At 48.2% G+C, this 23,360-nt stretch overlaps 1 protein-coding gene across 1 annotated transcript in view; it reads right to left on the bottom strand.

Moving 5' to 3' along the window:
* LOC141051425 (uncharacterized) overlaps positions 1 to 23,360 on the bottom strand; it is a 95,270-nt gene that overhangs the window by 10,523 nt on the left and 61,387 nt on the right. The window contains exons 15-16 of the mRNA XM_073548360.1: positions 22,953 to 23,236; positions 22,408 to 22,713 (exon numbers count right to left, since the gene is read on the bottom strand). Of these exons, the coding sequence (XP_073404461.1) occupies positions 22,408 to 22,713; positions 22,953 to 23,236 (590 nt within the window). The remainder of the gene's footprint in view (positions 1 to 22,407; positions 22,714 to 22,952; positions 23,237 to 23,360) is intronic.

The raw sequence follows: 23,360 nt of genomic DNA on the forward strand, positions 1-23,360 counted from the left end.
AAGGACTTTCGATAGCGCTCCCTCTCACATTTAGGATGAAGTAGCCGGTCACTGACAGTACTGCACATCTTTGTCACGGTCTCATGCATGGGATGGGAATCATTCTGCACCATGTACTGTAGCTCACCTTGGCCAGTATCCTCCTGTCGCTTACTTCCTGAACTGGACCAAGGGGGCATCCCAGGACAGAGCTGGCCCTTCTAATCAGTTTGTCCAGCCTATTCCTGTCCCTGGTTGATATGCCACTACCCCAGCACACCACACCAAAGAAGATGACTGATGCCACAACAGAGTTGAAGAAGGATGCAAGGAGTGCCCCCCTAACTCCGAAGGCTCTCAGCCTTCTGAGCAGATAAAGCCTATTGTGGCCCTTCCTGTACACTGCATCCAAGTGATGGGCCCAGTCAAGCTTATTATTGAGGATCACACCAAGGTACTTATAGGTGTCGACTATCTCAATGTCATTTCCCTGAATGTTCACCACTACTGCTGTCATAAGATAAGATAATCCTTTAATCGTCCCATCATGGGGAAATTCAGAGCATTACAGCAGCAAGGCAGGAACAAGTACAGATGCATAAAGGCATTACATTGACAGTAGGTAGGTACATATACGAAAAAAAAAAAAAGATATAACCGGACTATCACAACTTTGGATCTATCAGGGTACTTATAGGTGTCGACTATCTCAATGTCATTTCCCTGAAAGTTCACCACTACTGGTGGATTTTTTCCCTTGCGAAAGTCCACCACCAATTCCTTGGTCTTCCCAGAATTAATCCTAAGGTGGTTCCTCTGACACCACTCCACAAAAGCTTGGTTAGTATCTCTGTACTCTTTTTCATCTCCTCCTGTGATGAGGCCTACTATTGCAGAGTCATCAGAATACCTATGCAAGTAGCAGCTAGATGAGTTGCACTTAAAATCCGCAGTGTACAGTGTGAGGAGAAAAGTGGCAATAACTGTACCTTGAGGTGCCCCTGTATTGCAGATCACCATGTCTAACACACTGTCCCGAACCTTTACAAACTGAGGTCGGTTCGTGAGGTAGTTAAGGATCCAGGTGGAGAGTTGGAGGTCCACGCCAACAAGGCCCAGCTTGTTTCTCAGTAGACCTGGCTGTATGGTATTAAAAGCACTAGAGAAATCGAAGAACATTATTCTCACAGTGTTCCCAGGTTTCTCCAGGTGAGAGAGAGTCCTATCTAGAAGGTGGATAATGGCATCATCCACACCAATGCCTGGCCTGTAGGCATACTCCTCACCCTGAGATTCACCCTTCTTCTCTTCCTGCCCTGACACCACAGTACAGTCTGCATGCACCTCTGGTATCTGAGCGTCATCACGATCACTTCCACCCTTGGTGGTTAACATCTGGTGACGAGGGTCTGGATTCTGCTTGGACCCTACTTTGTCCGGTCCCGAATCCAACATGAAAAAATTTTGGGCATCGGTGCAGATGCGTTCCTCCTCTGGGTTCTGTGATTCTTCGGAGCAGACCTCTGATGCCCATGGAATAGAATGTGTGAGCAGCTCTTCAGAATGGCCCATCTGTGGTTCCCCACAGTCAGTTGGTCGTTTGGAAATTATTGACACGGAGGAAACAAGGGTGATTAGGGTGCCACATCTGAAGATTGTACTGTGTGTGATGTTAAGGTGGAGCAAAAGGAGGAGAGGCAATTTGCAGCGCTTGCCAACCACTGGGGAACATGCTCTTTCTAACTCTCATCTACAAGACCTACCGCTGGCTGTGCGGCTGCCAAAGAAGGGGAGTTGAGTAGGCCGGCCAGTAACAGATGCTGTCAGTGGTCTTTGGATGTGACGAGATGGTGTCTGCTCAGTTGAGATTTCATTCACATTAACACCTAACCCATGTACATGTCGAACACCAAGCCTATTCCTCCTTCCACCACGACCTCGCTTTTTCCCCCACTCATGTTGTGTGTACCCTTCCCCTCTTGTACCCTGCTGTTTCACAACCTTAGGCCACAGCTGTCAGTCACCTGTCACTAAATGAACAATGACTGTTTAATTTCTTAGATAGTGTGGCTGAACAACAACGTTATACCTAACGATTTTTATGTGGAAACGTGGCCATCTGATTTGCCACTGCAACCCAGTTTTAGCTCAAACGATTTGGAGTAGCTACTGGGGCCTCCGGAGACTGCCACACAGTTCTTGCACAATCTACTTCGATGCTGGAAGATCGATTTCACACAGGACGTGTTCACTTTCAGCAGCAACAACACTAGCGCAGGAGCGACCTCTCTGCTCTGTGACACAAGAGGAAATGGAGCCAGCAAAACAAGATGTCCGCTTCTTATATGGCCAGGAAATGGGACTGCAGCAACCAATCACAAAAGGCCTTGTGTCCTGATGTTGTAGATGGTTTCTGTGACCAGACTGGATGCAGGAATCAACATGCATAAAGTTAAGGAAAAAAAAAAAAAAAAAAAAAAAGGGGTGCGCCGCTCTTGTAATCTCTTCAGACGCTCCTGTAACGTCTCCCCAACTCCCTCCCCTCAAACACGTCCGCCTCCGCTCATCATACAGCACCACTATCCAAGCCAAAGTCGTACAAAAGCATAAGTGGAAAGGCGATGATTTATCGAACTGTGACTGACTATTGCCGACTGAGTAAAAATTCTCGTGAAAGAGAACATGAATCCGAATGTGCTGGGTTCATGCCGAGTTTGAGATTGGTGAACATTTTCCGAAGAAGCTCGGATCTCTACTCTTCACACACAGCGGTGGCAGCATCATGAGTGGGGAGGCAAGATAAGAAGATGATGGAGCCAAATACAAGGCATCCTTGGGAGGGGGGGAACCTATTAAGAGGATGCAAAAGGCTTGAGACTAGGAGCTACTATGGATTCAGATTCTAGCAGGACAACAACCCTCAACAGCCTGCCAGAAACACATTGGAGGGTTTAGGTCAAAGCATATTCCTGTGTGTAAGCGGCGCAGTCACCATCCAGACCCAAATCCCAGAGAATCTGTGACAAGACGTGAAAATCACTGATCACAGATGAATCCACCCAATGTCACTGAGCGAGAGCGAGGGGGCAAAGAAGAAGGAGCAAAATGTCACCTGTAGATGTGCAAAGCTGGAGAGACAGACCCCAAAAAGACTGCAGAGAAAGGTGGGAGAGACAGACCCCAAAAAGACTGCAGAGAAAGGTGGGAGAGACAGACCCCAAAAAGACTGCAGAGAAAGGTGGGAGAGACAGACCCCAAAAAGGCTGCAGAGAAAGGTGGGAGAGACAGACCCCAAAAAGGCTGCAGAGAAAGGTGGGAGAGACAGACCCCAAAAAGGCTGCAGAGAAAGGTGGGAGAGACAGACCCCAAAAAGGCTGCAGAGAAAGGTGGGAGAGACAGACCCCAAAAAGGCTGCAGAGAAAGGTGGGAGAGACAGACCCCAAAAAGGCTGCAGAGAAAGGTGGGAGAGACAGACCCCAAAAAGGCTGCAGAGAAAGGTGGGAGAGACAGACCCCAAAAAGGCTGCAGAGAAAGGTGGGAGAGACAGACCCCAAAAAGGCTGCAGAGAAAGGTGGGAGAGACAGACCCCAAAAGACTGCAGAGAAAGGTGGGAGAGACAGACCTCAAAAGACTTGCAGCAGTAAGTGCACTGAAATGTGGTCCTGCAAAGTATTGACTAAGGGGTGTTGATCAAAGAAAGATGAGTGAAAGCAGCACTGCTCACTGATGATGATTAATTTCAGGATAGAAATGGAAGTTGTGCGGCAACGCTGTTATCACTCACCCTGCTTCTATCTCTGCCCTCTGATGACATCCTGTTCCAGGAGGGGGGTAGACAATGCAAAGAAGTGAGTGCAGCCCCGGCCTCCTGGGATTTCCTCTCTGAGGCTCCTCTCAAACAAAACATCACAGGAAGTAAAGTAAAAAAAAACCATAAGGACTAGCTATAAAGGGAGAAATATCTATATCTATATATAGATATATATGGAGAGTGAGTGTGTGTGTGTGTGTGTGTGTCACCAACCAATCACAAAGCTTCTTTCACTTCATCAGAGCTGTTTAAAAGAAGCTGAGCTGTCATTGGTTGCTATGAGCAACAGTTTTCCCACTCCACAACACCTCAGCAGACACTGACTGGGTGGGAGAAATCTAGCATCCCCGGGAACATAAGCTCCCAGCCATTGTCTGCCCCCCAGAAACGAGCAGAGAGCACATGTCAGAAATGAATCACCCCGTCCCGTGCCCATATCCCCATCACACATCCTCCATTCCATAGGCACATCTTCCCTCTTAAAGGGATCATTGGTATGGAAGTCAGGGCAAATCCATCCAGTGCTTTGGTTTTGACCCCATGCCTCTCTTAAAGGGATCCCCAGTATAGAAGTTAGGACCGTTCCACTCAGCGCTCTGGTTCTGACTCCAGGCTGACGGGATGATGTGGGATATTAGGGGTAGTAGTCCGGTGGCTCTAGCTGATGGGATGATGTGGGATATTAGGTGTAGTAGTCCGGTGGCTCTGGCTGACGGGATGATGTAGGATATTAGGGGTAGTAGTCCGGTGTCTCTGGCTGACAGGATGATGTGGGATATTAGTGGTAGTAGTCCGGTGGCTCTGGCTGACAGGATGATGTGGGATATTAGGGGTAGTAGTCCGGTGGCTCTAGCTGATGGGATGATGAGGGATATTAGGGGTAGTAGTCCGGTGGCTCTGGCTGACGGGATGATGTGGGATATTAGGGGTAGTAGTCCGGTGGCTCTGGCTGACGGGATGATGTGGGATATTAGGGGTAGTAGTCCGGTGGCTCTGGCTGACGGGATGATGTGGGATATTAGGGGTAGTAGTCCGGTGGCTCTGGCTGACGGGATGATGTTGGATATTAGGGGTAGTAGTCCGGTGGCTCTGGCTGACGGGATGATGTGGGATATTAGGGGTAGTAGTCCGGTGGCTCTGGCTGACGGGATGATGTGGGATATTAGGGGCAGTAGTCCGGTGGCTCTGGCTGACGGGATGATGTGGGATATTAGGGGCAGTAGTCCGGTGGCTCTGGCTGACGGGATGATGTGGGATATTAGGGGCAGTAGTCCGGTGGCTCTGGCTGACGGGATGATGTGGGATATTAGGGGTAGTAGTCCGGTGGCTCAGGCTGACGGGATGATGTGGGATATTAGGGGTAGTAGTCCGGTGGCTCTGGCTGACGGGATGATGTGGGATATTAGGGGTAGTAGTCCGGTGGCTCTGGCTGACGGGATGATGTGGGATATTAGTGGTAGTAGTCCGGTGGCTCTGGCTGACGGGATGATGTGGGATATTAGGGGTAGTAGTCCGGTGGCTCTGGCTGATGGGATGATGTGGGATATTAGTGGTAGTAGTCCGGTAGCTCTGGCTGACGGGATGATGTGGGATATTAGGGGTAGTAGTCCGGTGGCTCTGGCTGACGGGATGATGTGGGATATTAGGGGTAGTAGTCCGGTGGCTCTGACTGACGGGATGATGTGGGATATTAGGTGTAGTAGTCCGGTGGCTCTGGCTGATGGGATGATGTGGGATATTAGGGGTAGTAGTCCGGTGGCTCTGGCTGATGGGATGATGTGGGATATTAGGGGTAGTAGTCCGGTGGCTCTGGCTGATGGGATGATGTGGGATATTAGGGGTAGTAGTCCGGTGGCTCTGGCTGACGGGATGATGTGGGATATTAGGTGTAGTAGTCCGGTGGCTCTGGCTGACGGGATGATGTGGGATATTAGGGGTAGTAGTCCGGTGGCTCTGACTGACGGGATGATGTGGGATATTAGGGGTAGTAGTCCGGTGGCTCTGGCTGACGGGATGATGTGGGATATTAGGGGTAGTAGTCCGGTGGCTCTGGCTGACGGGATGATGTGGGATATTAGTGGTAGTAGTCCGGTGGCTCTGGCTGACGGGATGATGTGGGATATTAGGGGTAGTAGTCCGGTGGCTCTGGCTGACGGGATGATGTGGGATATTAGGGGTAGTAGTCCGGTGGCTCTGACTGACGGGATGATGTGGGATATTGGGGGTAGTAGTCCGGTGGCTCTGGCTGACGGGATGATGTGGGATATTAGTGGTAGTAGTCCGGTGGCTCTGGCTGACGGGATGATGTGGGATATTGGGGGTAGTAGTCCGGTGGCTCTGGCTGACGGGATGATGAGGGATATTAGGGGTAGTAGTCCGGTGGCTCTGGCTGACGGGATGATGTGGGATATTAGGGGTAGTAGTCCGGTGGCTCTGGCTGACGGGATGATGTGGGATATTAGGGGTAGTAGTCCGGTGGCTCTGGCTGACGGGATGATGAGGGATATTAGGGGTAGTAGTCCGGTGGCTCTGGCTGACGGGATGATGTGGGATATTAGGGGTAGTAGTCCGGTGGCTCTGGCTGACGGGATGATGAGGGATATTAGGGGTAGTAGTCCGGTGGCTCTGGCTGACGTCATAAAGGATTTTAGGTACTGTACCATTCCTTTAAGAAATTAAATAACGTCAGAAATTAATTTTTTACAATATTTCCCTGCAGTTGGGACAGTTATCCTGATCATTAGCCGGTAAGTGCGAGGGGGTCATTGGACACAACCCAAAAAGAGAAGAACTTGTGATGGAGTCAGAGAAATAAGAAGCCACAGATAAAAAAAGCAAAAAGTGTCCAGGAGGGGTGAAAAGAACTAAGAATAACAAACCCATACATCCCCGCTATACTCCGCCCATTACACAGGATCCCCCGGGGATCGGCCGCTTCATCCCATCCTCTCCGGACTGTGAATGGACAGGAGGGCGAGGAAAAAACACAAATATACCGGAGCTGCGGTCATTGCGTCTCCTCCGAGCTCCGGGAGAGGTTTCCTGGTTCTCTGCTCTGCAGCATGTGAGGCAGGAAGTGTAGCAGGAGGGGGCGGGGTTTAGGCTGCAGACTTCCTGTCCCTGCAGTGAGCGCGGCCATCTTGTTGGTGGGAGTCTCCTAGTTACCAGGACTCGCAGTATTAGGGTGTGTGCACAAGTTGCAGATTGTAAGCGTTTTTCGCTGCGAAAACGCTTACACAACGCAACCCATTGAGTTCAATGGCATTCTGCACATGCTGTGCTAGTGCTGCGCATTTTTCTGCGGCGGAATCGCATTGTGGAAAAATCAGAAACATGTTCATTCTTTATGCGGAATCGCTGGACAATCCGCCCACACAGGAAAGCATTGTTCTGCTTAGTTTCCGTATGTGACTCGGCTCGCCATGCACAAAGTAAGCGGAAAATGTGCGGATGGTTCCCACGGTCCGGAGGAGAGGAGACTGTCCCCCAGGCCCTGGGTACGATATCGCTGTAACAAAATAAAAAATGGTGATATCCTCACCTTCCGGCGTCCCCAGGCCTCCGCTCCCGGCGAGTCCCGCTCCCAGCGATGCCTTGTGACAATGACCTGTGGTGACGCAGCGGTCTCGCGTGAGATGCTACATCATCTGGGGTCATTGTCACAAGGTATCGCTGGGAGCGGGACTCGCCGGGAGCGGAGGCCTGGGGACGCTGGAAGGTGAGGATATCACCATTTTTTGTTTTTTTAATTATTTTTAACATTCTATCTTTTACTATTGATGCCGCATAGGCCGCCTCAATAGTAAAAAGTTGGTCACACAAGTCAAACACTATGTGACCAACCCGTCAATCAGTTCTCCAAGCGATGCTACAGATCATTAGGGAAACGCTAGCATTCTGCTAATTACACTTGCAAAACGCTAGTGTTTAACGGGAATTCTGCATGCGTATTTCCCACGGCAGGGAGTTGCGGAAATTTCCATGGCAATTCCAAACGTGTGCACATAGCCGTAGCGTTCTTTTACACTTGCCATGTTTTTGTGGCCCCGATAGATTTCTATGGGGCTGCAAAAACGGGTTGTAGAAATTAGTCGGAGCGCCGTACGCCGTATGGCCGTATTTACAGCCATGAAAAAATATGGAGCCTGCTCAATATTTTTCACAGCTTACAGACATGGCCCCCACTGAAATCAATGGAGCCGCATAAACAATGGAAGCTTGCCCAGTGTGTTGATTTTGCATTACACCATGAAGACCGTATCCATACCTCCCAACTTTGGAAGAAGGGAAAGAGGGACAAAGGTTGCGGCGCGGCAAATTTTAGGCCACGCCCCCCGACTACACCCATTTCACAACTAGTCACACCCATGTCCATGCCCCAACCACACCCAGAGAAAGAAAGAGGGGAGAGAAAGAAAGAAAGGAGAGAGAAAGCGAAAGAAAGAACAGAGAGAGAAAGAGGGCAAAGAAAGAAAGAACAGAGCGAGAAAGAAAGCGGGGAAAGAAAGAGAACAGTGATAAAGAAAGAAACAGTGAAAGAAAGAACAGAGTGAGAAAAAAAGAAAGAGGGGAAAGAAAGAACAAACAGAGGGAGAGAGAAAGAAAGAGTGGAAAGAACAGAGAGAAAGAAAGGGGAAAGAAAGAACAGAGAGAGAAAGAAAGAAAGAAAAACAGAAAGAACAGAGAGATAGAGAGAAAGAAAGAGAAAACAGAGATAGAGAGAAAGAAAGAACAGATAGAGAAAGAAAGAAAGAAAGAAAGGGGAAAGAAATAAAGAACAGAGAGAAAGAAAGAGGGGAAAGAAAGGGGAAAGAAAGAAAGAACAGAGTTAGAGAGAAAGAAAGATGGGAAAGAAACAACAGAGAGAGAGAAAGAAAGAACAGAGAAAGAAAGATTAGAAAGCGAAAGAAAGAAAGAACAGAGTAAAAGAAAGAGCAGAGCGAAAGAAAGGAGAGAGAAAGAAAGAGGGGAAAGAAAGAACAGAGAGAAAGAAAGAGGGGAAAGAACAGAGAGCGAAAGAAAGCAAGAAAGAAAGAGAAAGAAAGAAAGAAAGAACAGAGAGATAGAGAGAAAGAACGAGAGAACAGAGTGATAGAGATAAAGAAAGAAAGAAAGAAAGGGGAAAGAAATAAAGAACAGAGAGAAAGAAAGAGGGGAAAGAAAAAGAAAAGGGAAAGAAAGAGAGGGGAAAGAAAGAACAGAGATAGAGAGAAATAAAGATGGGAAAGAAAGAACAGAGAGAGAAAGAAAGGGGAAAGAAAGAGAACAGAGAGAAAGAAAGAGGGGAAAGAAAGAGAACAGAGATAAAGAAAGATTAGAAAGAGAAAGAAAGAAAGAACAGAGCAGAGAGAAAGAAAGGAGAGAAAGAAAGAAAGAGGGGAAAGAAAGAACAGAGAGAAATAAAAGAAAGGGGAAAGAAATAAAGAACAGAGAGATAAAGAAAGAAAGAGTGGAAAGAAAGAACAGAGAGAAAGAATGAACAGAAAAAAAGAACAGAGAGAAAAAAACAAAGAGGAGCAACAAAGAACAGAGAGGGAGAGAGAAAGAAAGAGGGGAAAGAAATAAAGAACAGAGAGAGAAAGAAAGAAAGAAAGAGGTGAAAGAAAGAACAGTGAGAGAAAGAAAGAAAAAAAAGAAAGGGGAAACAAAGAACAGAGAGAGAAAGAAAGATGGGAAGGAAAGAAAGAGAGAAAGAAAGAACAGAGAGAGAAAGAAAGATTGGGAGAGAAAGAAAGAGGGGAAAGAAAAAAAGAACAGAGCGAAAGAAAGAACAGAGAGAGAGGAAGAGGGGAAAGAAAGAAAGAAGAGAGAGAAAGAAAGATAGGAAAGAAAGAACAGAGAGAGAGAAAAAAAGATTAGAGAGCGAGAGAAAGAAAGAACAGAGAGAAAAAGAAACAAAGAGAGAAAGAAAGATTCTATAAAGATACTATAGCAGTCTGGCTCCCATTGTAATGCCCACCTGAGCCTCCCGATGCAAGACATATCATGATCCGCTCACATGGTCAGCATCCCCGATTCCAAGGCAATCCCGCTGTCTGCGCTGTCGGAGGAGGACACTGTGATGGATCTGAAGCATTCCCTGAAGTGCCTCCATGGTTCTGTCACAACCTCATTTCCGGTCAGCTTCTAGCACGTCACTTCCAGTGGAACGTCACGTGCGAATTTTAAAGTGCTCCTTGGGGCTCCACCGTGTACTCCTGTGTCCGCAGGAAAAGTATGCTCCCGGCCGGGACAGACTATCAAAATCGGGACTGTCCCGCTGGATCTGGGACGGTTGAGAGGTATGAATGCTCGCCACCAAACACCTTGTACACGCATGCTCCGCACACCTCATACACACACGGTTCCGCTTTGTATGCCTCGTACACACACGGCTCTGCTCCGTACACCTCGCACACACACGGCTACACTCAGTACACACATAGCTCCACTCCGTAAATCTCGTACACATGCGGCCACACTCTGTACACTTTGTACACAAATGGCTCCACTCCATAAACCTTGTACACATGCGGCTTTGCTCCATACACCTCGTACACACGTGGCTCCACTCCGTACACCCGTACACACATGGCTCTGCTCCGCTCCGTAAACACAAGGCTCAGCTCCATACACTTTGTACACACAGGGCTCCGTTCCATACACCTTGTACAAGCACACGGCTCAGCTCCATACACCTCGTACACGCACACGGTTCAGCTCCATACACCTCGTACACGCACACGGCTCAGCTCCATACACCTCGTACACGCACACGGCTCCGCTCCATACACCTCGTACACGCACACGGCTCCGCTCCATACACCTCATACACGCACACGGCTCAGCTCCATACACCTCGTACACGCACACGGTTCAGCTCCATACACCTCGTACACGCACACGGCTCAGCTCCATACACCTCGTACACGCACACGGCTCCGCTCCATACACCTCGTACACGCACACGGCTCAGCTCCATACACCTCGTACACGCACACGGCCCCGCTCCATACACCTCATACACGCACACGGTTCAGCTCCATACACCTCATACACGCACACGGTTCAGCTCTATACACCTCGTACACGCACACTGCTCAGCTCCATACACCTCGTACACGCACACTGCTCAGCTCCATACACCTCGTACACGCACACGGCTCCGCTCCATACACCTCGTACACGCACACGGCTCCGCTCCATACACCTCGTACACGCACACTGCTCAGCTCCATACACCTCGTACACGCACACTGCTCAGCTCCATACACCTCGTACACGCACACTGCTCAGCTCCATACACCTCGTACACGCACACTGCTCAGCTCCATACACCTCGTACACGCACACTGCTCAGCTCCATACACCTCGTACACGCACACTGCTCAGCTCCATACACCTCGTACACGCACACTGCTCAGCTCCATACACCTCGTACACGCACACTGCTCAGCTCCATACACCTCGTACACGCACACTGCTCAGCTCCATACACCTCGTACACGCACACTGCTCAGCTCCATACACCTCGTACACGCACACTGCTCAGCTCCATACACCTCGTACACGCACACGGCTCCGCTCCATACACCTCGTACACGCACACTGCTCAGCTCCATACACCTCGTACACGCACACGGTTCAGCTCCATACACCTCGTACACGCACACGGTTCAGCTCCATACACCTCGTACACGCACACGGTTCAGCTCCATACACCTCGTACACGCACACGGTTCAGCTCCATACACCTCGTACACGCACACGGTTCAGCTCCATACACCTCGTACACGCACACGGCTCCGCTCCATACACCTCGTACACGCACACGGCTCCGCTCCATACACCTCGTACACGCACACGGCTCCGCTCCATACACCTCGTACACGCACACGGCTCCGCTCCATACACCTCGTACACGCACACTGCTCAGCTCCATACACCTCGTACACGCACACTGCTCAGCTCCATACACCTCGTACACGCACACTGCTCAGCTCCATACACCTCGTACACGCACACGGTTCAGTTCCATACACCTCGTACACGCACACAGTTCCGCTCCATACACCTCGTACATGCACACGGCTCCGCTCCATACACACGCGGCTTTGCTCCGTACAACTCCTACACACACAGCTCCACTCTGTGCACCTCACACACACGCGGCTCCGCTCCATACACCTCATACACACACACGGCTCCGCTCCATACACCTCATACACACACATGGCTCTGCTCCTTACACCTCATACACACGTGGCTCCGCTCCGTACACATCGTACACACACACGGCTCCACTCCATACACACGTGGCTGTGCACCGTACACCTCGTATACACACGGCTCCGCTCTGTACACCTTGTACACACGGCTCTGCTCCATACACCTCATACACACACGGCTCCGCTCCGTACACCTCGTACACACACGGCTCTGCGCCGTACACCTCATACACAGACGGCTCCGCTCCGTACACCTCGTACACACACGGCTCTGCGCCGTACACCTCGTACACAGACGGCTCCGCTCCGTACACCTCGTACACACACATGGCTCCACTCCGTACACCTCGTACACACACGGCTCCGCTCTGTACACCTTGTACACACACGGCTCTGCTCCATATACCTCATATACACGCGGCTCCGCTCCGTACACCTCGTACACACACATGGCTCCACTCCGTACACCTCGTACACACACGGCTCCGCTCTGTACACCTTGTACACACACGGCTCTGCTCCATATACCTCATACACACGCGGCTCCGCTCCGTACACCTCGTACACACACACGGCTCCGCTCCGTACACCTTGTACACACACACGGCTCCACTCCATACACACGCGGCTCCGCTCCGTACACCTTGTACACATGCAGCTCTGCTCCATACACCTCATACACACGGCTCCGCTCCGTACACCTCGTACACACATGGCTCTGCTACATCCACCCTGTAAACCCCTCCTGAGCCCACACATAAACTTGAACCCTGACTCCTCCCCTCCTCTGACCTCATCACAGGTCCTGTGCCGCATAGAAGCAACTAGCAAGTCATCGCAGGCTGTGGGGCGCACTGCGGGGGGTTCTCTGAGCGTGAGGATGGGGTCAGTGCATGGGGGGGCGTGGCGGCTCAGTGCAGTGCGGGGTGGGAAAGAGTCTCGCTCGGGACAGCGGGACAGGCAGTCAAAAACAGGACAGTCCCGCCATATCCGGGACGCTTGGGAGCTATGCGTATCTGCGGGACGCCGTATTTTTACTAGGACACTCCCATGTGATTCCTGTTTATCACTTCGAAGGCCTGCAGAAATCCGAGATTTTTGCGGCAGACCATGAAAATTACGGCACTATGGCCGGCAAAAAAACCATGCAAAGTGTAAAAGCCTTACACATGGCGGCAGCAGGCGGCTGCTCCTCCTGAGCTCAGGGGCAGAGTAGATGGCGGATTAGTGGCAGGCGCCATCGTACTGACGGCTGGCACAATATACCGCTATCCCAGTGCTATATACACACGTCTCATCAGAGTGGCGGTTACACAGCACATGGTGGCACCCAGCTTTCCAGAGACCCTGAGAGGTAGTAGAGTATGACATGAGGAGTTGCGCAGCTTCTCCCGGACTCTGATCTGGTGCCGGTGTCCGCACCACAGGATGCAATAACACTCTGCTCTGATTATTGGATTTTTCTGCTTTTCCCCCCATATCTGATGCGTTTTTGGTGCAGATGTGAAGCAGCGTTATTAAAGCTTTATAATAGCACAGAAAGCTTTGATTCTGCACTGAAAGATACAGTGTTTTTACTTGGGGTTTTTCCACAGTCCCAATCTCACCCCCCATCCCCAAAAATAGTAACTGTAATAAGGGACATGGCTCCAGTAGAAATGCTGCCGGCCCCGCACATTAAAGGGTCAGGGGCCTGAGAAGATGCATCTGGGGGCACGGCTATATATATATATATATATATATATATATACGGTATATATTGGGGGCCTCATGGTCGGTAAACCACTGGTCATTGGGGCAGAGCTGATCATCATCTGTTTAGTAATCAGGACATATAATAGATGTCCGCCGCTTCTCCTCTCTGGAGGGGATGTATTGGCGACTCGGGCGCACCATAGCCCCCTCATTATGATTTTTAATTACGCGTCATTTTCTCAGGCCCCATCCCCCTATAATGTACGGGGCTACTGTGATTCTACAGGGGCTCGGTCCCCTATATCACTGTATAACTAGATTAAAATACATGTTGGGGGTGATCGACTCCCTTTAAGTCATTCTGGAATACGTAGATATTGAACCATTTGGGACATTTTTGGCGTTGAAAAGACATGTCATAAAGCGGAATGTCTGATAAATGCAGGTCCCAATGCTGAATGGAAAGAATGAAGATCCAGTGGTGGCTGTTATGACTGGGTCACCGAGGAGGATAAAGCAAAACAAGCTAAGTCACAGGAAACCAGAGAGGTTGGTAACTATGCAGATTGCAGATCCCTGATCTTACCACACAACTAGTAGCAGCCGTGGAGCGTACCTACGATGATCCTAGGCGCCTCGTCACGGCCAGAGGACTAAATAAGCCTAAAGCAAGAAAAGGGGAAAACTAACTGCCCCAGAGCAGACCCCAAAGGAATAGACAGCCCCCACACATGTATTGACGGTGAAACAAGATGAAAGCACAAACACAGGCAGGAAAATGGGCTGAGCAAACGATGGGGCCCAAAGTGACTAGAAAGGAAAGGAAAGACACTGTCTGCAACCTGCAAAAAACCCTACAAAAATAATGTCCAACACTTCTGATAGCAAAATTAACCCTGAAGTCACTAGACTTCTCCCACTATATCAGCACTCTGAAATATTCTGAGACAAAGCAAAAAGAGGCCAAACTAGTAAGGGACAAAAAGCAAATTGGCAAATACAGATAAATAAGAGCGGAAATTCAGCACAGTCCCCAGCCGGGTGCTGGCTGACCACACAAGAAACTGAATAGACCAACAAAATCAAGTGTGAACATTAGCAGAAAAACTTAGCTTTAGATGATTGGAACAGAGCGGAAAACCAAGAGCTGACAAGCCAGAAGGAATCACCAGCAACAGAATAGGGCGTCGCTGTCTTAAATCCAATCTGAGACTCCTGAGGTCCAATCGTCATCCTCATTCTCAGGTGGCAGATCTCCACCGATCAAATCAGCCTCACTACCTCCTGTTACCACCAGAGGGAGTCTGGAAGGAGAATTCACAACTGATGAACCAGAGAATGAACTCACAACAGGTGGCCTCTATAGTCCTTTCTATAGGAACTCCAAAAATATCAGAATGACCCTGGTGGGACCTGTATGTCCTGGACACAGAGGATAGATGTCATTAATGTGCCATAAATGTCCCCGATGGGACAAACTACTTACAAGGACAGATTTACACTTGTCAATAGACGACACCGGGGGGGGGGGGGTCACACAGATCCCACCGCTGCCACCAGTTTGGCAGGGGACGCAACTTCACTGCCTCCAATCAGGACAACTGCAAAATTACTGCTCTACTGCTCCCACTACTAGGGAACTCACAGTGAGCGTATGGTATATACACCTCCAATCCCAATACATGGAATATATACACTCACTGGCCACTTTATTAGGTACACCATGCTAGTAACGGGTTGGACCCCCTTTTGCCTTCAGAACTGCCTCAATTCTTCGTGGCAGAGATTCAACAAGGTGCTGGAAGCATTCCTCAGAGATTTTGGACCATATTGACATGATGGCATCACACAGTTGGCGCAGATTTGTCGGCTGCACATCCCTGATGCGAATCTCCCGTTCCACCACATCCCAAAGATGCTCTATTGGATTGAGATCTGGTGACTGAGGAGGCCATTTGAGTACAGTGAACTCATTGTCATGTTCAAGAAACCAATCTGAGATGATTCGAGCTTTATGACATGGCGCATTATCCTGCTGAAAGTAGCCATCAGATGCCTGTTCTTAGCTCAGAGGAGTGGTACCCAGTGTGGTCTTCTGCTGCTGTAGCCCATCTGCCTCAAAGTTCGACGCACTGTGCGTTCAGAGATGCTCTTCTGCCTACCTTGGTTGTAACGGGTGGCAATTTGAGTCACTGTTGCCTTTCTATCAGCTCGAACCAGTATGCCCATTCTCCTCTGACCTCTGGCATCAACAAGGCATTTCCGGCCACAGAACTGCCGCTCACTGGATTTTTTTTCTTTTTCGGACCATTCTCTGTAAACCCTAGAGATGGTTGTGCGTGAAAATCCCAGTAGATCAGCAGTTTCTGAAATACTCAGACCAGCCCTTCTGGCACCAACAATCATGCCACGTTCAAAGGCACTCAAATCACCTTTCTTCCCCATACTGATGCTCGGTTTGAACTGCAGGAGATTGTCTTGACCATGTCTACATGCCTAAATGCACTGAGTTGCCGCCATGTGATTGGCTGATTAGAAATTAAGTCTTAACACACAGTTGGACAGGTGTACCTAATAAAGTGGCCAGTGAGTGTATATATACCCCAGATACGATCACTGCCAGCTCCACAATTACAAAAAAGGAACCACTACTAGCTGTCACCACCAATCATTTATACTGTGGAGCACTATATGGGACCATTATACTGTGGAGCACTATATGGGGCACATTATACTGTGGAGCACTATATGGGGCACATTATACTGTGGAGCAGTGTATGAGGCCATTATACTGTGGAGCATTAATAATAATAACAATAATAATCTTTATTTATATAGCGCCAACATATTCCGCAGCGCTTTACAGTTTAACAGTTTCAAAACACAAGTCATAAGTAACAACGTTAACAATACAATAATTAAAGCACAATAAGACGACCCTGCTGGTGAGAGCTTACAATCTACAATGAGGTGGGGGAGACACAGAGGACAGGGGTGTATTTACAATGATGGTCCAGCCATCCTGAGGGAGTGAGGGATGGATGCAGACAGTGAACGGGCTACACACGCACCCTTACACATAGAATGGCTGATTAGTGAACGTGATAGGCCGCTCTGAACAAATGTGTTTTGAGGGAGCGCCTGAACCTATGCAAACTGTGGATAGTCCCGATTTCTTGGCAGCAGGAGAGACAGTGTCAGAATCCAGGTTTCAGTGAGGGCCAACAGATTAAGAGAGTTGTTTAGAAAGTAGTTGTGCAGGAAAGGAAGCTTGTTACAAACAGACCATGGATTCCAGAGGGAACAATTAAAAGATGGAGATGAGGGAGTGCAAGTAATATTAATAAGATTATTATGGTTTCGATATGAGGTTGGGTAGTGGTTGAGGTTGTGGGAAGGTGGACAAGGGTTGGGGGAGATGTCACCTGAAATCAGTAGGAGTAAGAAGATAAAGAGCAAATAGTAGTTGGAATTGTAAATAGTTTTTTTCTGTGCTGTGTTTGGATTACATGGGCTGAGGTTTCTCAGGAAGGTGAGGAGTGTATGGGAGCTGTACATGGGAGAGAGAAGTATAGAGGGGCTGATGTGTATGAGTCGTGATGGAGGGGGGATGGGGTGGTGAATATGGATAGCAAGGGAGCACAGGAGGATAGAAATAAAGCACATGGTTAAAGGGGAGAGCAAAGTGTGGGTTACCTGATTCCTGCCCTGATTAACTGCCATGGATAACTGCCGTTTTATTGATGCTTTGCTTATGGGATGCTTGCGTGCTGCACCCCACACTGCGTGCTTCCCCTTAGGAGCTACTACATATATAGGCCACACTACAGGGGAGCTGGTTGGGGATAATTTGGCAGCTGGGACCAGCACACCAGGGGGTGGTTAGATGATCAAAGGCACTTGACCAGGCTGCATCAATATGCTATAGCACCTTACACCTGATAAGATCTAGAGAGGCCCCAGTCACGGATCTAAAGCAGTATTACATACAGTGCAACAAATGAGTTATACCAAAGCTTTGGCAGGCACATTATTCTGCCACCGATATACATGGATGAGATGTGTCTGAGGGATGTGATCACGAATCTCTATATAAACAATGGCGGATAGCGTTGCTCGCCAGCCGGTGCTCCCAATCCCTATCAGCGGCGCGTGGTGGTCCGGAAGGATGATGCAGTGATGAATTCAACAGGCTTTATTTTCAGTACCTTGATGAGATGAGATGTCAAGGAAGATGAAGGAGTGGAGATGAGGTAGGAGTGAGGACAGTAGGTAGAGCTGTTATAGAAGCACCAGATTAGAGATGATAGTAGCTCCAGGTTGGAGGTAACAAGAGAATCCTTTCTCCAGCCCTGCAGCGCATGTGTGTTACAAGATGGCCCGGAGTACAAGAACAGGAAACAGAACAAAAAGATAGGAGGAGCTTAAGGCAGAGAGGTATTATGGGAAAGTACCACAACAAAATATTACAGTGTAATACAGCAATGGCCAGTAGATGGCAGCAAACTATAACAAATACAATAGATGATAAATTAAGTATATACCATTACATGAATGTCCATGTATGGCCAAAATAGTAAAGCAGCAGAAGACAGACAGCAAGCAGAAGTATGGCGTTGTACCATTCAGGCTGCTTGCTAACAGTGAATGGAGAGAATACATGCAGGTTGGATCAGTTGATTACAATTTGGATATATTGCAGCAGAAATGACAGCCAGTAGAGGTGGTGAGTTGTACCATTCAGGCTGCTTGCTAGCTTATATGGGGTGCATTATACTGTGATGCACTATATGTGGCGCATTATACTGTGGAGCACTATATGGGGTGCATTATACTGTGATGCACTATATGTGGCGCATTATACTGTGGAGCACTATATGGGGTGCATTATACTGTGGAGCACTATATGGGGCACATTATACTGTGGAGCACTATATGGGGCACATTATACTGTGGAGCACTATATGAGGCGCATTATACTGTGGAGCACTATATGGGGTGCATTATACTGTGGAGCACTATATGGGGCGCATTATACTGTGGAGCACTATATGGGGCACATTATAATGTGGAGCACTATATGGGGTGCATTATACTGTGGAGCACTATATGGGGCGCATTATACTGTGGAGCACTATATGAGGCGCATTATACTGTGGAGCACTATATGGGGCCATTATACTGTGGAGCACTATATGAGGCGCATTATACTGTGGAGCACTATATGAGGCGCATTATACTGTGGAGCACTATATGGGGCCATTATACAGGGTGGGCCATTTATATGGATAGACCTGGGTGGGCCATTTATAAAATAATAATATTGGGGCAGGCAAAAGAAATAAAAATAAAAAAGGGATACATAAACAAGGGTTAAAATAACAATATTGGGGCAGGCAAAAAAATCAATAAATAAATATAGGGGAAAAAATATTTTTAAAAAATATAGGGGCAAATATAAAAAAATATATAGACAAACAATATATATGCCAAAAAATAAAAAAAAAATATGGGACAATATAGTCTTCCTGGATTATGGGATGCTCATGGGATGGCAGGAACACCTCCCACGATGTCACTTCCCATTTGCTATGGTTTTGATTTACAAAACCGCAGCAAATGCGCTTGAAATCCGAAAACATTTTTCATATTTGCGGATTTTAAGCGTTCCAATGCAAGTCTATGGCGGCGGAATCGCCACGATTCCACAAAACTGATGAACATGCTGCATATTTTACCTCAATGCGATTCCACTGTAGAAAAATACGCAGCATGGGCACAGCAATTGCAGAATGTAGTTAAAATGAAAGGGATGCGTTTTGCAAGTGTTTCTGGAGCGGCAAGGCCGCTGCAGAAACGCTTAAGAAATGCAACGTGGGCACACAGCCTTAAGGGGTTTTCCAAACTATCCCTATCCTCCAAACTAAGCTGTAACAGGCCCACCCCCTCCAGAAAGCATAACGTTTCTTCACTAGAAGCCGAAAGCTTAAACTGAACAGATAATAATAATAATCTTTATTTATATAGCGCCAACATATTCCGCAGCGCTTTACAGTTTAACAGTTCCAAACACAAGTCATAAGTAACAACGTTAACAATACAATAATTAAAACACAATCAGCCGCCCCTGCTGGTGAGAGCTTACACTCTACAATGAGGAGGGGGAGACACAGAGTACAGGTGTGTATTTACAATGGTGTATTCACAATGATGGTCCAGCCATCTTGAGGGAGTGAGGGATGGATGGAGATAGTGAATGGGCTACACACTCACACTTACACATAGAATGACTGGGATTAGTGAACGTGATAAGCCGCTCTGAACAAATGTGTTTTGAGGGAGCGCCTGAAACTATGCAAATTGTGGAGAGTCCTAATTTCTTGGGGTAGAGCATTCCAGAGGATTGACGCAGCATGGGAGAAGTCTTGGATCTCCATAGAACCTCCCAAATACCTCCAATATATCCCTTGTCTCCACCACCAGCCTGTCTTCCTCATCGTACAGACTATAGACATAAGACGACTCCCTTTGAGCAGAAGCTATCAACGACGAGAGATGACCCACTTTCTCCCCGTCTTCATAAAATGAAATCTTGTGAAACTCCTGCCTCTTTTTTGCGTTTTTAAATGAATCTTGTCCAGTGTCTCTTGTGCTCCCTTTAGGCGCCCCTGCATCTCTGGGGTGGGCCAACTCACCGCCTCACTCTCTGCACTCCTCAAGTCCTCCAACGCCTGCCGCTCCTCCCGCCTAGATTCGTTCTTACATCTGGAAATGTCCCTAATGAACATGCCTCTAAAAAAGGCCTTCATGGCGTCCCATAGTTCCCTCAGGCTCGCTCCCTTCATTATCCTGGAAAAACAATTCCACCTGCCCCCTAATTTTCTCCACATCGGCAGACTTTATCCAGGCCAGATGCCCTTTCCACTCCCCACTTGGTCCCACTCTTCCCAACCCAATCTGTATTACCACCTCCACCGGTTTATGATCTGACGCCACTCTAGGTAAATTGTCCACCTTCCTAACCCACACATCTAAAAGTCCATCTCCAAACGCCTTATCTATTCTAAACATATTGTTATGCGAAGCCGAAAGGCACAAGAAACATTTCACATTTACATTCCTAACCCTCCACAAATCCACCAATCTAACTTCTTTTATATGTTTTGCAAAGGATTCTTCAACGTCCCCTCCCGTGCCTCTCATGCCGCCCCCATGACTATCCAGCTCCCAGTTCAAAATATTATTCATATCTCCAACTATCAACAATGGTCTCCCCACTCTGTGTCCAGGGCCGGCCCAAGAGATTACGGCGCCCTAGGCGAAACTATTTTGTTGCGCCCCTACTATTCTTGGCAGTAGATGAAAACTTGGGATATAAATTTAGGAGCAAAATAAACCACAACAACAATGATTAATTAACTCTCTCCTAACTCTTGAATCTTCTGAGAAGTTGTATAGGACAAATATATACAAAGTAATCAATAACACAAAACAAAAACGACAATAGGTAATTAAAATTTTTGTTTCCTTGCCTTTTTTTTTTTTTAAAAGGATGACACTAAGTCACCAAGATTAATTTGTTTAGCAACTTCAGATTCTATCGAAATTGTTGCCAACCCAACCAACCTCTCTTGCGTCATATTTGCCCTTAAATATGTACACTTTTCTTTCCATCCCTAAAACTTTTTGCCTTTTGAAAAGATTTTTTATAATTTTTTCTATTTTTTCTCTGGCGCCCCCTTTGCGTCGGCGCCCTAGGCGGCTGCCTAGTTCGCCTATATGTTCGGGCCGGCCCTGTCTGTGTCTCGTGAGTTCCGGAATCTCATGCAATTTCATGTTCATGTATGGTGGCGGGAAATACACTGCAGCCAGACACAACATGTACCCATACACATGACACACTATATACGCATACTGTCCATCTTTATCCACTCGCACTTCCACCTCCTCATACGGCACCGAAGTATGAACCAAGACCGAGAACTCCCCTTACAAAATTAGAGTACGTAGAGTGATGGCCAAAACCCCAATCCTGTCTCTGACCAGGTGTGTTTCCATCAGACACAAAATAGACGGTTTAAACGAAAGAGCGGGTCTCAGTACAGCCGCTCTCTTACTCCTGTCAGCAAGGCCCCGAATGTTCCAGCCAATCACCCTTACTGGTCTAGCCATATCACATTGAAAATATTCATCTCCAGCATTAGTACCCAAAAGAGCTCCAATTCTCGCAATCTACCCTCCCACCCCAATTTAATTATTTGATCCTCTGCAGAACCCACTCCACCTCTCCAGTCCTGGCATCAGCTTTTTTTAATCTCCACCCCCCTTTCCCTCACCTGCCCCCCACCTCCCCGCCAAACAATCCCCCATACCAGCTTATACTACCAACTCCCAACCCTTTTCACCCTTCAAAGATTAGTTTCTCTGTATCTGAGAGTGGGTAAAAGCGCCCAACCCAACAAACCGCTCCCTTATATAGACTATAAAATAACAGTGAATTTGCCCCTCCTCCTCCTCCTCCCCCTTTAGGAAATGATTAAAAAACACAACAATTCTCATTGTAAGCTATAGTAGCACGCCGCAACGTCACAGCTCAACTGGAGACCATCCAGGATGCCAGACCAAAAAGAGTCTTCCTCTTGAAATGACCAGAAACATGAAAACAAAAATCTCATTTCAACCTGCCATCACTCAGCCGGCACCCAAGTCTCTCACCCGTTCGATCCATTCAATGACTTCCTCTGGGGACTGAAAAAAATGAATCTTTTCAAACGCCACCACTCTCAGCTTTGCAGGATATAGTATAGAGTATGCGATGCCGAAACCTCTCAGTCTCTTTTTCACTTCAGCGTCAGCGCCAATTTTTGGTAATAACCATTTCTCTATGAATTCAGTGGGATTTGGGCCTTCAGCTTTTTCTGGGACTCCCACTATCCGAATATTGTTCCGCCGCGAGTGATTCTCCAGATCGTCGTTTTTGACAATAACCTCAGCCAATTGTTTGCCACATTGTTTATGAGCCTTTTGCAATATAATTATTTAATCCCCTGCAGAACCCACTCCACCTCTCCAGTCCTGGCATCAGCTTTTTGCATAGCAGCCCGCATATTTAACATCTCAGCTTGAATGCCATGAACCTGCTGAGTAAGAGTTGTAAGGGTCTCTTTACAAAAATTCACTACAGCAAAGACATCCTTTGTAGTAGGCTCAGTGACAGTAGAGGCAGCCATATCTCCTGAACCATCAGCTCCTCCACTCACACATGGGCTTCCAGACACAGTTCCTTCCGCCACCATGGGCTCTTCCCTGCCCTGCTCCTGATCTTCATCCTCCTCTTCAACCCCTGCCTCCAACTCCCCCTTCTCATCCACTGACCGCTCCTCCACCTCCACTCTAGCAAGCCTGGTAGCCGCCGCCATCCTCCTGGCACATGCCACGTTCTCCCTTGCCGCGTCCTCCAGCGCATCGGCGCCATCTTGGATTTTTCCTCCCTCAGCTCTGCCGGCATCCCGCTTCCTCCTGCGGGACATAATGGCCTCCCACTCTGCAGCGGATGCACCCTCAAGGTCCAGGGTTACTCCACACGCTGGCTCCGGTACTTAACAGGCCCCGCGATGCGGCAATCTCAGCTCTCAAGCCTAGTTACAGGCGGGAAAGCTCCGAGTATG

Source organism: Dendrobates tinctorius, unplaced genomic scaffold (assembly GCF_039654945.1).
Source record: "Dendrobates tinctorius isolate UK_male_01 unplaced genomic scaffold, ASM3965494v1 ptg000157l, whole genome shotgun sequence".
NCBI lineage: Eukaryota > Metazoa > Chordata > Amphibia > Anura > Dendrobatidae > Dendrobates > Dendrobates tinctorius.